Source organism: Thunnus maccoyii, chromosome 9, assembly GCF_910596095.1.
Source record: "Thunnus maccoyii chromosome 9, fThuMac1.1, whole genome shotgun sequence".
Classification (NCBI taxonomy): Eukaryota; Metazoa; Chordata; class Actinopteri; order Scombriformes; family Scombridae; genus Thunnus; species Thunnus maccoyii.
Window position 1 is genome coordinate 12,547,855 of NC_056541.1, and position 15,576 is coordinate 12,563,430.

At 38.9% G+C, this 15,576-nt stretch overlaps 1 protein-coding gene across 2 annotated transcripts in view; it reads right to left on the minus strand.

Moving 5' to 3' along the window:
* The window catches only part of LOC121903225 (calsenilin-like), a 47,688-nt gene extending 35,079 nt beyond the window's left edge, over window positions 1-12,609 (minus strand). For both annotated transcript variants that reach the window (XM_042420053.1, XM_042420052.1), the window contains exon 1: window positions 12,525-12,609. In XM_042420053.1, coding sequence (XP_042275987.1) covers window positions 12,525-12,530 — 6 coding nt within the window. In that variant the 5' untranslated portion in view covers window positions 12,531-12,609. The remainder of the gene's footprint in view (window positions 1-12,524) is intronic.
* Window positions 12,610-15,576: the final 2,967 nt, after the last annotated feature.

Here is a 15,576-nt window from a genome sequence, read left to right on the forward strand (position 1 = left end):
TTCTATTTCATAATAGCATGCTTTTTAGTAATGTGTTTTTTCTTACTTTCTGAACTTTATACTTGCTTTTTAAATCTTGTACAACACTGTACTTAAATATGGTCAGGCCAAAAAAGCTAAATTTATTGAGAGGGAGAGGAAATTATGAGAGAAGCTGAAGTGCGTCAGATGGAAAAGACTCGAACATCGACGAAGAAGGAAGTGATGGAAAGGGGAGAGAAGAGAGAGCTGTAGTCTCGTAATGTCGTATTAGCGGATGGGAGCTTCCATTAATAAGTTATATGTGATTAACATTCTACCAGGCCACAGCAGATATACAACATCTCTCTCTCTCATGTTCTGCTAATGTCCCAGCTCACATGTACTCCCTCAGTATGACTCAAACTCAGGTTCATCTGTTGTGCCTGACTGCTTCTCCAAGGTCAAAATGTTCGTAAAGGTGCAACCCGTCCTCACAAGAAAAAACAACACTATGGGTTGAAATTTCAGGCCGGCAAAAACAACCTATTGTTACGTTTATGCCTTCTAGCGACCGTAGTAATTATGGGGAAAGTGACACAGTCCAGATAGTGATGTCAATATAAGGTGATGGGTGGATGGATAGACGGCAAAAAGCAAAGCAAAAAGTGGACTTAGCTGCAGGAGACCGCTGTTCGCTTCCCATTTCCAACCACGAATTGGTGTTTACTGTTGCCATGATTAACCTTAACCCTATAATTTTTACCCAAACAATGATTTTTCCCTAACCCTAACCAAGTGCTTTTTGTGCCTAAACCTGACCAGACCTTAACCACAGCGTTACGATCAACCTATGTGGTCGTTTCATTATGAGGATGTGTTGTAAATGTGTGTAAAAAAACCCCAAAAAGACAAACTTGAATCACTGATATTAACCTTTCTTTCTACCATTTTAAAGATACTTGTACTTGTAGAAGTATATTTTCTTTTTGTTTCAACAGACTCTGTGACTGAGTGCCTCTGCTTCTTTGCACTGTGCTTTATAGGGCTGTGTAGCCGGGTTAGCATCACATCAAATCATTAGCATAAAATCAAATCAACTTATTAAATCCCTTATCAAATCCTTTTGGGTTTATCTTTCAACATTTGCAAATAACTGAAAGCTAAAATTACTACAACTAGATGTCTGGTCACGTTTGATGGCTGAGAGGGCAGAAACGCGACAGCTTTTAGTGACAGTTTAATTAATGTTCACAACCTGTATCTACAACCTGAAAACAAGATGAACAGCAAAAGATATTAAATGTGTCAGACACATTTAATTAACAGCCGTAGCCTACTGTACTTCAGGAGCTACTTACTCAAAATACTGAAGGTCCTGATTCAGAACTATAAAGCTGATCAGATTAAAATGCTGATATTATATTAATCAAAGTCTAACTGGAGATTCTTAAATTGACGTGAGGTCACAGTTTCTGTGAAACTATGAAAACACACAATCCTCTCGAGGTTGTACAGTGGTGTTACAGAGTGACAGAGCTCTGGAGAGGGCAAAGTTGTTGTACTGCTACCTGTGTTCAGACATTTAACATTTTAAAGGGGTTTTGTAGAAACACATGTTTGCATTTCTCAAAGACGGTATCAGAAAAGTATCAGTTTGGTACTTTGTGTTAGCACCACTAATATCAAATGCAATGACAAGCTTTAGTAGTTTGTTAACAAACTAATTCTTAGTGTTGGGGTTTGATCAAATAACATTTTATCAATTCTAATTATTGAGTTTTAATCATTTCTTAATCCATATAACTTTTCAACAAATTTAAGTGATAAAAGTTGAACAAAACACAATATTTAAGAAGCAAACACTGAAAGAACTAAAAACACACTTTGCCAGACAGATATTTGTTATTTAGTTAAATGACTACATGAATGTTTTTACAATGTTCTTAAAGTAAAAGAGATGAGATAAAAGATTCGATAAGCTTATTGGATCCCGAATCAGATCTAATCAGCCCTAATAATATTAGAGCCAATTTTGACATAACGATAGGCTAGCTTTGCTGAGAGAGTTGGTTGTTTAGTATCTGTGCATTCAGAAAATGGAACATCTGTCTATCATAAATAGTCATCCTTTTTTAAGAGTTTTATCACAAATTCGCTATTGGCTATGCAGCTGCACTGCTTGAGTTTTATACTTTATTCTTGTGAGGACACTTGAAGTGCAGAAATACAAGACTAACCACACAGACTTATGTTAGACCACAGAGATGCCTTCACAACACATCTATAGACGAGCATACAGAGCAGGGACATGAAAGTTGACACAAGTGCACAGGCTATAAACACCGAGAGCCAAATGCACACAAATATACCTTCCCTCACATCTGTCACACACACAACAACCGCCCACATACCCACACTGCAGCTCAGTGATACTGCATACAGAAGTTCAAACGACCCTCTGAACTGGCAACCCAACAAACCCGACAATCCTGGGTCCCCTCCACCAAACAGGGCTTGTCCAATCATAGCTTAGCAACCGTAACTAGGCATGGCAAGTTTGTCAAGCTTAGTGTTTCTTCACATACTGAAATTGTGTGAACAGGGATGTAGTGAGAGCGATATTTGGCATTTGGAGGGTGTTATTTTTTAGCCTTTCCCAAGCCAAAAACACAACAGCAAAAGTGTGAATAGAAAACCTGTTTTTGCTCTCTTTTGTAACTCCTGAGGGAAATATCTGGCTCTTTAGCTGTTAAATGCTCCACTATTGTACATTCACCGACTAGTCAATAACTTTGTCTGCTGTTAGGTGCTGTGCAAGTAGCGTACAGGGGGTTTATCAGAGCTTTTCTGCCTGCAGTAGCTGGAAAAGAGGTTGATAAAACCGTTGACAGTGAACCAAAACATTTCTGCTGCCAGAAAACCAAAATAAAGAGCTGAAAGGCTATAAAGCTCTACAGATAATATACTAGGGCTGACTCTAATGATTATTTTCATTGTTGATTAATCCGCAGATGATTAATCTTTTAATTGTTTTGTCTATAAAATGGCAGAAAATAGAGAAAAATGCCTATTAGAATTTCTTAAAGCTCAAAGAGACGCCCTCAACTATCCTGTTTTATCTGACCAAAGATATTTGGCCAAAGAGTCCAAAGAGTTTGGAAGGTGTTATTTTCCAGCCTTTCCCAAACCAAAAACATAGCAGAAGTGTGTTTATCTGGAACCAAGATGGCATCCATTCACTCAAATGAAAATTGCTTGCATGGCCCAAAAGCAAAAACAGTTTTCAGTGTTTCTCCTGCTGGTCCCACCTGCAAGTTCCTGGTCTGCCTGCAGACTTGGGATGATATCAGGAACTTTTAAATCACTTTTCTAGGCTCTGGGAAAGTTTTATAATTATAAAACTATTGTGATTAAAAATTCATAATTGACACAGTCATAATTGACCTTGTTTGAAGTTGTCAGCTGAACAAACGTCTCTTTTTTAATGGTGCTCTATGGTTAAAATGCTTTTTGGGCCTCATCATAAAAGCCTTTCCTCTTGTAACATTAAAAGTGAAAACATACCACTTGAAAACACAAACATGTATAAAGTCTAAGTAGCTATACAGTGTTATGAACAAAATAACAGTCTGACATTTTTATCATCATACTTATAGGACTAACTAGTTCTATACTGAAGGATGCTGTTTATTTCCATGTCTTATAAGGATAAAAACTTTTTGCCTGGAACATGCAGCTGTAGCTTAAGTCTTTTAGCATTATGTTTCATGTATGCAGCCATCAAGTGCATATTTAAGACCCATTTACAAAGTTTTCACCTTAAAATGAGTCAGCCTGAAACTTAACAAAGTCAGCCAGACACACTGCATTTTAAACCAACTCATGGAGCTAATATTAGCTTATTTAGCTAGCTAGCTAGCTAGCTGATAAAATCTACCAGTGACAGTCACTCGTTCATTTCAGCCGTCAAAAGTCGCTGCCTGTCCAGAAATGAGAAGCCTGCTTTTGTCTACTCCTGTCTGAAATCTAGACCCATTGTTTCAAAAATTACTAAGAATTTCGATGGTGAATCTGCCACCGTTATCACTGTAAACTGCATATCTGCCGTGCGAGAGAAACAGCGACCTGAAGTGAACTGTCAGTTATAGCAGATAGATTTCAGGAGGCTAATCGCGAGTTACTAGGGTTTTATTTTTAAATACTGTTGAATTTAAAAAGTCGTTTCTTTTCTTTCCTGCTCATCCCATAAACCCAAACACAAGCTTTCACTCCTTCTTGTGCTCTTTTTGTCTTTCAGTATCTATTTATTGCTCAACACACCTTCAAAAAACTGAGGAGATGTAATTGATCCACAGGGCTACATTTCAAAGACCTAACCTAATTTAAATCGGAAAATAAAGACTGCACAAACACACACACACACACACACACACATTCAATGGGAAACCTGAGCAACAAGAGTCATTTTATTAGCCCTTCATATGAATATTTATTGTTTCTCTTCACCCTGGATGTCAACACAAATCTGTCCTCCATCCCTCCTTCTCCTCATCTCTTCATTCCCTCCAATTTATTTCACAGTCAATCACTCCTTCTCCATCAAACACACACACACACACGCACGCACACACACACACACACACACACACACACACACACACACAAGCACACACACAGTTCACCCTCCTCTCTCTCTGTAATGTCACCTGTCACACGACTACTCTCCTGGTGATGCAAAAATACCAACTGAGATCTAAACATAAGGGTGGCAGACTAAGCCTCTGTGAGTGTGTGTCTGTGTGTGTGTGTGTGTGTGTGTGTGTGTGTGTGTGTGTGTGTGTGTGTGTATGTGTGTGTGTGTGTATGCATGTGTGGGTGTGTGTAAGCACATGTGTGCTCGCATATGGAGAGAAATGAGACAAGCAGACGGGAGGAGTAGCAACAGCAGCACGGTGACAAAGACTGACAGCACAAAGAGAGAGATACAGTAAATACTTGATAAAACCCTCGCATATAAATCCTACCACCCGGGATTTCCTGCAGAGGAGCCCAGCTGTGTGCGAGAGGAAGATGGTCTCAAATCTCTGCCGTGCATGAGCACGACATACAGATTCACTCAGAGTTACTGTAGTTAATGTTGTTGTTACCGTGTGCAGACACAAATAGCATGGAGGAGATTTGTTCCGAAGTAAGTCAGAATAAAGTGATACCCCACCGGTGTTATAAAATGACTGGCAGCAGGTTGTGTCCTTCTTTAACAGATAGCAGATATAAAAGAGAACTCATCTAATTTTAAACATCAAGATCAGTTTACTAGTGACAAGCAGCGCTACTCAGCCTGTGAAAACGGTGAGATAACGTCTCTTCAGTGCTAAGTTAGGAAGCAATAACTCTGTTGATGCCATCGGGGGTTTGGAGACTTCATATTTATCACAGAAAGTCTGCGTTACAGCACAAACAGAGGATGTGGAGTTTAAAATATGAATATTTTACCTGGAAGGAAAGGTGTAATGAAGAGATGCCATTAAGTTGCATTATGAGAAATGTAGTATCCAGAGTTTTGAGCCATATAGGGACTAAATGTCAAACTGTGTCGGCAGCTGTTTTGACTTTGATTTTAATCTGTCTCCTCCATCTTTATGGAAGGAGATTATTAAATTGCAGCAGTACTCTTTCAAACACACATTAATTAATTTATGGCCACTTGGGGGCAGCACAACAGGCTGGAAACACAACCCTGATATTATCTTATAATGCATAACTTAGCAAACAGTTGCCTATTTACACATCCAGCAGATATGGAGCAACATTAGCATTATTTTGGAGTCGTGTTTCTGACCACCTAATGAATGTAAGTCCAATATTCACTCTCTTTTTGTCCTCTTTTGGTCACCACCAACTCCTGAGGGAAATATCTGGGTCTTTAGCTGCTCTGGTGCTGGAAAAGAATTGATCAAACCGGTGACTGAACCAAAACTGTTCTGCAGCCAGAAAACCAAAACAATGAGCAGAAAGACACTATAAAGCTCCACAGTGTTGTGGAGAACTTCAGAGTCCATAATATACAAATTAATTAGAGTAGCTTTAAGTCCTTGATTGATTTTAATGCATTTCTGACTCTGACTTCATTTTATTTTTTTATTTATCATCTAGAGCTGCAACAATCAGTCTATTAATTGATTTGTCAAAAGAAAATTAATCAGCAACTATGTTGATAATCAATTAATCATTTCAGTCATTTTTCAAGGAAAAAAGCCAAATATCTTCTGGTTCCAGCTTCTCAAATGTTACGATTTGCTGTTTTTCTTTGTCATATTTGACAGTTGATTCAATATTTTTAGGTTTTGGACTGTTAATCAACAAAACAAGCACACTGAAGACCTCATTGTGGCCTCTGAGAAATTGTGATTGCCATTTGTTTACTGTTTTTTAACATTTCATTGACTAAACGATTAATCAAGGAAATAATCGGCAGATCAATCCATAATGGTTTAGGGCCACATAACCTCCTGGTTGGACGGATGGCAATTTGTCTTCTGTCGACACTGTTTTCTTTTAACTATGAATGAGATTGACTGAAGCCAAGTCAGTTTTTTAAAAATCCAAACCTTGATCTCTTTACTAAGCATCACCAAGTACATTTTGTGCCTAATCCTAAACCATAGCAGTGGTAAATCAGAAAATAAGTACCATGATTCAACATTTGTAATAGTTCTGAAAGGCGCTGACAAACGTAGTTGCATCAGATCAGAAGACGTGTATATTCTACTGTTCAGTGTTTGGAGGTCCTGTTGGCAATTTTTTCCTATTTGGTTACATTTTTCTTCACTCAAATGTTTCTTCTCTTTACTTTTAATTTGCTTCTCTCTGTTTATCTTGAAATAATGCATGTTTTTGACCTTTTATAATTGTAATGTAATTTATCTCAATAAATAAATAAATAAACACAGGGAGGGAACACAGACAAATTGCAAAAGACAAGCAGTGCAGCTATAGCCAAAAAATTAAAGTTTTAATGAAGAATGTAAAAAAAAAAAAATCCTCGGTTGACAACCGAGTAATTTAGTTTAACAGATGCTTGATGCTTATTAGAGAGCCGGGATGATGAACTTTTGGAAGTGAGCCATCTTCTGGTTTCAATTTGTTGCATAAAATTGGCAGAGCTGCAGACTTTACTGGACGTTGAAAACATCCACACTATATGTTCTTAAGAATGGCTCCGTCTCTATATGTGGAATCAGCCACATCCTGAAGAAAATATGCGAGCGGGTTGATGGTCGAGAGCTGATACTATTTGTGTCCTGACTGCTTGAGCCTCTCAGTATGGCTGTCAGTGCGAATCAGTGTGTCTGTGGGAGGATGGCACATCCATATGGACTGCATGCTGTGTGTGTGTTTGTGTGTGTGTGTTCTTGTGTGTGAGAATGAGCGAGCAAGAGAAAGAGTATTATATTGATGTGTGAGCCTTCATGTGGAGAAAGAATTAATACTCTGGGGAGGCTCCGAGCAATAGAGGAGCCATGTTTAAATTATCAGCTCCTCTCTCTCTCTCTCTCTCACACACACACACACACACACACACACACACACACACACACACACACACACACACACACACAAAGTGAGTAGTTCCTTGTCAAACACATCACTTTGTCTCATTCTGTCCTATCATTCCTGTCTGTTATGAGGTCTATTGACACATGATAAGGATACTGTGTATGAGCATCACAACATTGTTGAGTTAATTGATCAGAGATTGACATTTTATAGCAGCATCTTTTCACCTCACTGCATTTTTTTCCCCCTCGTGGGTCGATAATACTGTGCCTCGCTCAGTGCAGCATGTCAGCTGTGTGTGTGTAGCTTCACTGCAACATTCACAGCATGCTGAAGAAGAAGAAATTCTACATTTCTCTCTTTGTATCAAAACTAATTTCTGATTAACAATATTACCTTTTTTAAAGATGAACTTTATTATTATCCCAGATGGAAATCGGTTTGCATTGTGTGCACAAAAATTAACAAACACAATAAAAACATACACACTAAGAGAGAAAGAGAAACAATCAGCAGCAGCTAATCCGAGACATAATCCACACATGGCATATATCCTTAGTAAAAGTACACAAAACTACAAAGAAGCCCAGTTTCTGTGAAATTTTAACTACGATAAAATAATGATTTCCTTGAAAAATCCTTGAAAAAAAACCTGATTTTCCTCTCTTCTATTGCTCAGTTTTTCTGCAGTGCTGAGAAGAAAAGCCTTCCTCTGGTGTGGTAGTTGGTGGTGCCCGTCACTGTTCCCACTTTGAGGTATACAGTTACCGGACCTGTTAAATTATTTAAAGCATCTGATACTACCAATCACTCCACCTATTGAACAGGTGGGTCCCGCAGACACTATATCAGGTGCAGCACAATGCACTGTGTGTCCGTGTTGCCGTCAGCCTGTCTGGTGTGGCGTCACTGATCGGTGCAGGTCGACTGTGTGTGACTGCTCTGATTGACGTGCTGCTCTGTGGAAAACTGCAACATCAGACTGAGTCTCTTAAAGGACAAGTTCACCTTGAAAACAGCAGTTTAAGTGTCTTAAAGAGGACGTATCATTTCCAAGTCTATATTTTTATTCTGGGGCTCTACTGGAATATCTTTGCATGTTTTAAAGTTCAAAAGACTTGTTTATTTTATACTTGCTCTTTACACAGCCCCTCAGTTCAGCCTCTGTCTGAAACAGGCTGTTTTAGCTCCTGTCTCTTTAAGGCCCCCCCTCCCGATGAGCCCACTCTGTTCTGGTTGGCCAGCTCTTGGAAGCTGCCCCTCGAGAGACTTATGCCAGCTCCAGAGGCTTCATTAACAAACCATGAAACAGTAGTAGGATTTCACTACTTCACTACTCACTTTCACTACTTTCTCGTTCTTTACTCGAAATGTCAAATACACCCGTACATGTTCGAGCCGAAAACTGATCCAAAATATGAGAGTGGACAAAGCAAACAACACATGGAAAAATCTTAGCAGCAACCTTAGCAACCAAGGCTACAGAACGGACGGCCGTTTATGGACATGTGCAGTGAGCCGGCGTCAGCTCATTGGCAAGGTAGAAAAAATTGTTGCAAATGAAGTGTTCAAGCACGTTGAAGCCCTGACTTTTGACTCGCAGGGAGCGTTTCTACATACATAAACCCCAGGTTTTTGAACTTTGACCATGTTTAATATAGATATCCAACATCATAACAGTATATAAGTAAGAGATAATAACAAAATGCATAATATGTCCCCTTTAAGCTTTTTTAATGTATTTCCAAGTGAAACTGAACATGTGTGGAGGGATTTCAATCAAATCCTTTAGAATGAGAGATGTGCAAATGTGGGTTGGTCAGCATCACAAAACCCAACATAAATGATGAATAAAGAACAGAATACATCATCTGTGACTATCTGTAGTAGTAATAATTGAACACGTGATAGAATGATAACAGAGTCCACTAAACTGATCATGCAGAGAAGAATCGATCTCAGATGCATATAAACCAATAAGGAATCCATAAAGCTCACTCTGGTTTACTGAAGGTTGCTGAAGGTCATTCTGGGAAGGATAATCTTATAGAAGAGTAAGGATAAAGATATTACTTTTTTTTGTTATGGTCAACAATTCCCATGAAAAGACCAAAAACCCCACAATGTATTCTCAGTACTTTTTGACTTCACCAGTCTCTCTGTAGGTATGAGCCCAATTGTGCTTAATGAAGTAGTAAATTTATAAAATCATTGAGAAATATTAAGTTTCATTTTTAAAAAAGGCTAAATAATTTCTTGAAACAGCTGGATACTAATATTTTTAACAACATAATTCAAACAGGAGGTAATAGTGCTGTTTTTAGGAACTATTTTCAGCTGCCGATGGTGCTCTAGTGAGTATTTCCGGCAGCAGGATGGTGAACGTGGGATCACCTCAAAATAAACTACAGTGCACATGTTCATCGTAATGAGGGAACATTTCACGCGGTGCAACAGTGTGGCTCATTGATGTATTTTTCATGGTTTTTGGACAACAATGGAGCTCCACAGCACAAAGGAATAAGATATATCAGGCTTTGGCTACACAGACGATAGTTGTTAGAAGGAGGATCAATTCATTTTTGACCTTTTCATCAGATGTTTTGTTGACAATAAGAAATATAAAACGCTACCAGACTTCTCCTTTAAATGAAGTAAATCAACAATAAATAAGATTAAAGTGGATTGAGGAAATGGTGACAATAAATCAAGTACGTTCAAGACTTCAACACAAAGTAATACTTGAATCACACTGAGCATTTCAACCTGATGAAAAACTTGATATATAACGATGTTATATATAAGAATATGTTATATACTGAGTGGTTTCAACTTCAGTTATTCTGGCTGCCATTCTGATCCCTCTGAAAATGACTCAGATTGAGTGAACAACTACAAATCCTATTGATCATACAGTCATTCTTCAACAAAGAACAAACTGAAGTGAGTCACACACTAAAATATCAGACACCCAGGCGCCTTGCAGCGTGACTTAATTCAAACACCTGCATGTCAGTACCGAGAGAGAGAAGAAGGGGAAAGAAAAAATAATTGAAATGTTGAAGGTGAGGTGCTGCAGCAGACGACCTTTGGGAGGTGTTAATAATGGCTGCTGCTACTAATTTCCAACATTTTCCCAAATTAAACTGATCCCAATGTAAATTCTTCTGTAACTTAATTTTTGACGTTTACACAAGTGGAGCAGGAGAGCCTGAAACAAATAAAAAGCAGAGCTCAAACAAACACAAACAGAAAATGAATCAGAGACTATTTTGATAATTGATGAATTGTGAAAGTCATTTTTCAAGCAAAAATGTCCAACATTTCTTACTTCTAGCTTCTCTAATGTGACGATTTGATGCTTTTCTTTCTCTTTTTTGTGAACTAAGTTGAATATTTTTGTATTTTTCACTGTTGGTTGGACTAAACATGCGATTTAAGAGGGGCGGCTGTGGCTCAAGAGGTAGAGCGGGTCGTCCACTAATCCCAGCTCCTCCAGTCCAGGTCTTGAAGTGTCCTTAGGCCAAATACTGAACCCCAAATTGCTCCCAATGGTCAGGCCAGCACCTTGCATCATAGCTTCATACCATCTGTGTGATTGTGTGTGAATGAGCAACAAATTGTAAAGCGCTTTGAATAAATACAAAACTACAAGAAAATCATGATAAGCATTTTTAACCATTTTCTGACATTTTATAGACCAATCAATCAATCAATCAATAGAGACAATAAACAGATGCAGATGTTGCATCCTTCATGAAAACTCATGAATAAAAAACAAATGCACATGTGTTAAGAAAATGCATCCACATGCATGTGAGCCTGGGGACCTCAGCTCTCCATCTGATTATATTTGTGTGTTAGCCTGACTGATTTACTGACTCACTCATTGAGTTATTGATAGTGAATCTCATCAATCACAGAGGGAAACCATCAGCTCCGATATCCAACCAGATTTTCTACAGTGAGAGCTGGTTCATTCAGATATGAGATGTTTGTGCGCATCCAAAGGTGGAGATCATTTGTTCTTGTCTGGTGTGATCATAAATTTCCATTTTTTTTCTCCTGTCAGCGACTGTACGGTTGCATCTGTGCACAAGCAAACAAGTAAACGCTCAGATTAAACTAAGTACACACAGACTGCAGCTTAATTCCTGCTGGTGATGGTGTGCAACCATGCCAAGAGGGAAAGGACTTCACTTGCATCTGCAGTAGCAGGTTTACCTTGTTTTCAGCCCACTGTGAGAAACCTTTATAGAGGGTCAACTCAGCCAGAAACAGATCATTCTGGGAGCATTAATGAGCCTTTGCAAGGTGTTGGAAGTCACTTTGCGGAGGCTGGCCTTTCACTTTACTATTCTCTATTTACCTCGGATTTAGACCCAGAGGCTGCTTGTTGCTAAGGACTGATCTGCTAAATTGATTCATCAGCCGGGAGGAAAACAAGCAGTGGCAGAATTACAAACAGAATCCGCTGCCTGGAATTGAGGATTTGGGGATTTTTAAAGACAGACTATTAACAGATTTGAAGTCACGCGTGAATCACTTGGAGCCACACGAGGAGGTCTTTCTCCATGTCAACCACACGCATTAAAAAAGCACACATGCTGAAACCTGACGGAGTGAGAGGGAGGCAAAAAGTCGCGGTGGAAAAGACGTGATGCCAAGTGACACTTGGTGGAAGCCGCCTGCAGGATTTCTGCTGCGCGCTGATAGCGAAGCGTCTCCTCCACAGGCTGCTTCCAGCAGGGCTGCAATTACATAACTTCAGTCCGAAACTCAGCTTTCAGCAAAAAAAGAGTGAGTGAATATGAACGAAAGGGATTTTAAAAAAGCAGATAGAAATTAGTAGTTTGAGCCAACAAGTAGCTTAACGAGCCGACACAGGCTTCTAATATTGTGCCATTGCGCGCTCTTGCTTTTTGCCACCTGCAGAAAATCATCATTTCAGGCGGTCAGATTGTCGCACATCCGGAAAATGAAAATGTGTTAATATGATTTCTTACCTGCATGTTTTCTTGTGTTGTAACGGCGACACTGATGGCTGATTTCTGCCGAGTGTGTCCTCTCAGCGCGGACCCTCAACCTCCGACTGACTGACGCTCCTCTGGATGCGAAGGAATGCGCGCGCGCACACATACACACACACACATATGCAAACGCGCGCGCGCGCACACACATACACACACACGCACGCACGCACACACACATACACAGAGGACCTCCCTCTCTTTACTTGACAGGCTTAAATTGGCCGCAGTGATCACGAAGGAGAGAAAAACATGAATGAAAAAGGAAGTCAAACAGTAAAGAATGTGTCTTCTTTTTGAGGTGCTGCCTTCAGGCTACTGCTGTAAATCTCATCATCATCCATCCAATCCCATCATCATATAACAATGTAACGCAATAACAACCTCACAAATTATGCTTTTCAAGATGATTGTTGAGTCAACCTCTGTGACAGCATTTAACGTTAAAAGCTTCACAATATTTGTTGCAAGACTCCTCTGAAGTGAAGTGAAGATAAACCACATTATATAAAGACACCTTATAAAAAGGATTTATAGGCTGGAGGAGGAGGAGGAGGATAAACATCAGTCATGGGGATTTTACACAACCTAAAGGTTCTTCTTATTAATGGCTTATTGTTGATCTATAAAGCACTAATACATTATTTATCAACCATTAATTAAACTATTAGTTACACTTACAAATCCTTGACAAAGACTGCCTCATTACCAAGTTGACTGAAGGGAAATTTAGCTTTGTAGCAGCACAAGAAACAGCCCACAGAAGAACAGGATAAAGGCAGACCGACAGATAGAGAAAATACAGTAAGTAACCCTTGACAGGTGTCACTAAATGTGTGCAGCACAGTTTCCTGATATTGCAGATCAACATCCATCCAGGTGTTCCTCCCCTGCAGGTCATGTTTTAGGCTGATTCATTAGTAGAATTAAACCCAATGCCATGAAAGTCCACTTGTTTCCTCTCTGGCTGCACCCCTCCCCATCTCTCTCTCTCTCTCTCTCTCTCTCTCTGTGTGTGTGTGTGTGTGTGTGTGTGTGTGCATTAGATTACAGTACGTGATTGTCATGAGAGTGATTGGTACAGAAATGCAATTAAAGCCCTGCTGGAGATTCTGTGTGTGCTCGGTGAGGAACTGGATCAATTTAGGCGACCTTGGCTCTCTGTGAAGCTGCCTGGAGCAGAGAGAGGAAGAGTGTGTGAGCAAGAAAGAAAGAGAGAGAGAGAAAGAGAGAGAGAGAGAGAGAGAGAGAGAGAGAGAGAGAGAGAGAGAGCCTGTAGCAAGATGCTAAATAGCAATCAAGTCAGGTCAAGCATCCTCACGCATCACGTTGATTGCATAATGAACAGCCAAGAAATGTAAATAGCCTGCAGGATGAATGAGGAAAGGCCATCTGTCTAATAAAACCGCCTCCTATTAGCCACCAAAGCTGGAGACACGTTTCCTGACAGCACGCAGAGGTCATCTGGAGCGAATACACATTCACATAATTTCGAGGGTAGCCTACAGTATATCTACTATTGGAAAAAGAAGTACACCTACTGTTGAAGGAAATTGTGTTAGATGTACTTGTGGTGGACAGGAAAGTGGGAAATTTATCACCCGAGGCTGCTGGCATACAGTATGTAGAAAAATCAATGCCATTATCCTGAATATGCAGTCATTTATGCTTTTTATCCTCAAAAGACCAAATTCTCACTTCTACTCATCCAGTGTGCTTCCCTTGTTACATATTTACAGTTTGCATAAAAAAATTAAGTTTTGTTTTAATTTAACGAGCCAAAAAAGCAGAATATTACAACACAATACACAACAACACACTAAATCTAACATACAGTAACAGTGGTGGAAAGTAACTCAAGTACTTTAACCAAGTACTGTACTTAAGTACAATTTTGAGGTACTTGATTAGTTTCCATTTTACTTCACTACATTTTGCAGGCAAATGCTGCACTTTTCACTTCACTACATTTCTCTGACAGCTTTAGTTACTTTGCAGATTCAAATTATTAATGCAAAGTAATTTTATAAATCAAGCTACTCAGAAGTATAAATGGTTACAATTAGTGCTACGCTTTATCAGCTCTGCACATGAATGCATTCTACATAATGAGTACTTTTACTTGTGGTACTTGGGAGTATGAATCAATGAATCAATGAATGAAACTTTATTGATCCTTGCAGGGAAATTCACTTGCAGCTCAAAATTAGAAGAAAAAATAAGATACATAAGATAATAAGATAAAAGATAAATAAAAAACTAAAAACTATATATACACATATATTCACTATACACACCTGTCACATACACAGATATTATGATATCAATACTCATGTATTTGAAAAAGTAAAATTTTGAACTTTAACTCATAACAGAATATTTCTACACTGTAGTATTACCAGTTTTAATTAACTCTTCTGTTTTATATACATTGGCTTTACTTGTTTGGGTCCCACACACCTCACTGCTGCATGTGTAAAAATATTCATTGCCAAATCAACCTTTTTTACATTCAAATATTTTCTCCCTTCCTTATTCTGAACTTATTAAAACTCCAAATGAGGCTGTAACTCCTGCGGTGGTAACACATCCTGACACCTGAGCATCCAATAAAGGTGACAGAATGCAGCGATGAGCTTCAAACATTACAACAGCAAATCATTTTTAAAAAAAAGTACAATATGTACAGTGACATTATGTTTGGGTTCAGTCGGTTAGACCTCTTATGAACAAACTGCAAATAAACTTCCAATAACAGAAATTCAAGTAGAGATATTTAGGATTTAGGCAAAACTTACTTTCAGCACCAATCATAGATTTAGAGCATATAATCGTACATTATATTTAAGCATGTCTTACAGCTGGGGTCTCTGAGAATATAAATAGAGGTAAAGAAGTGTCGTTTTCTGTGGCAGACTTGTGAATCATGTCATCAGTTCAAACGTCGTGTTTGTGAGCAATTCTCATTTAAGTGTGAAAAGTCATGAAGCATCTGTCACGGCTGTGTGTACAAAGCAACAGGAGGGAG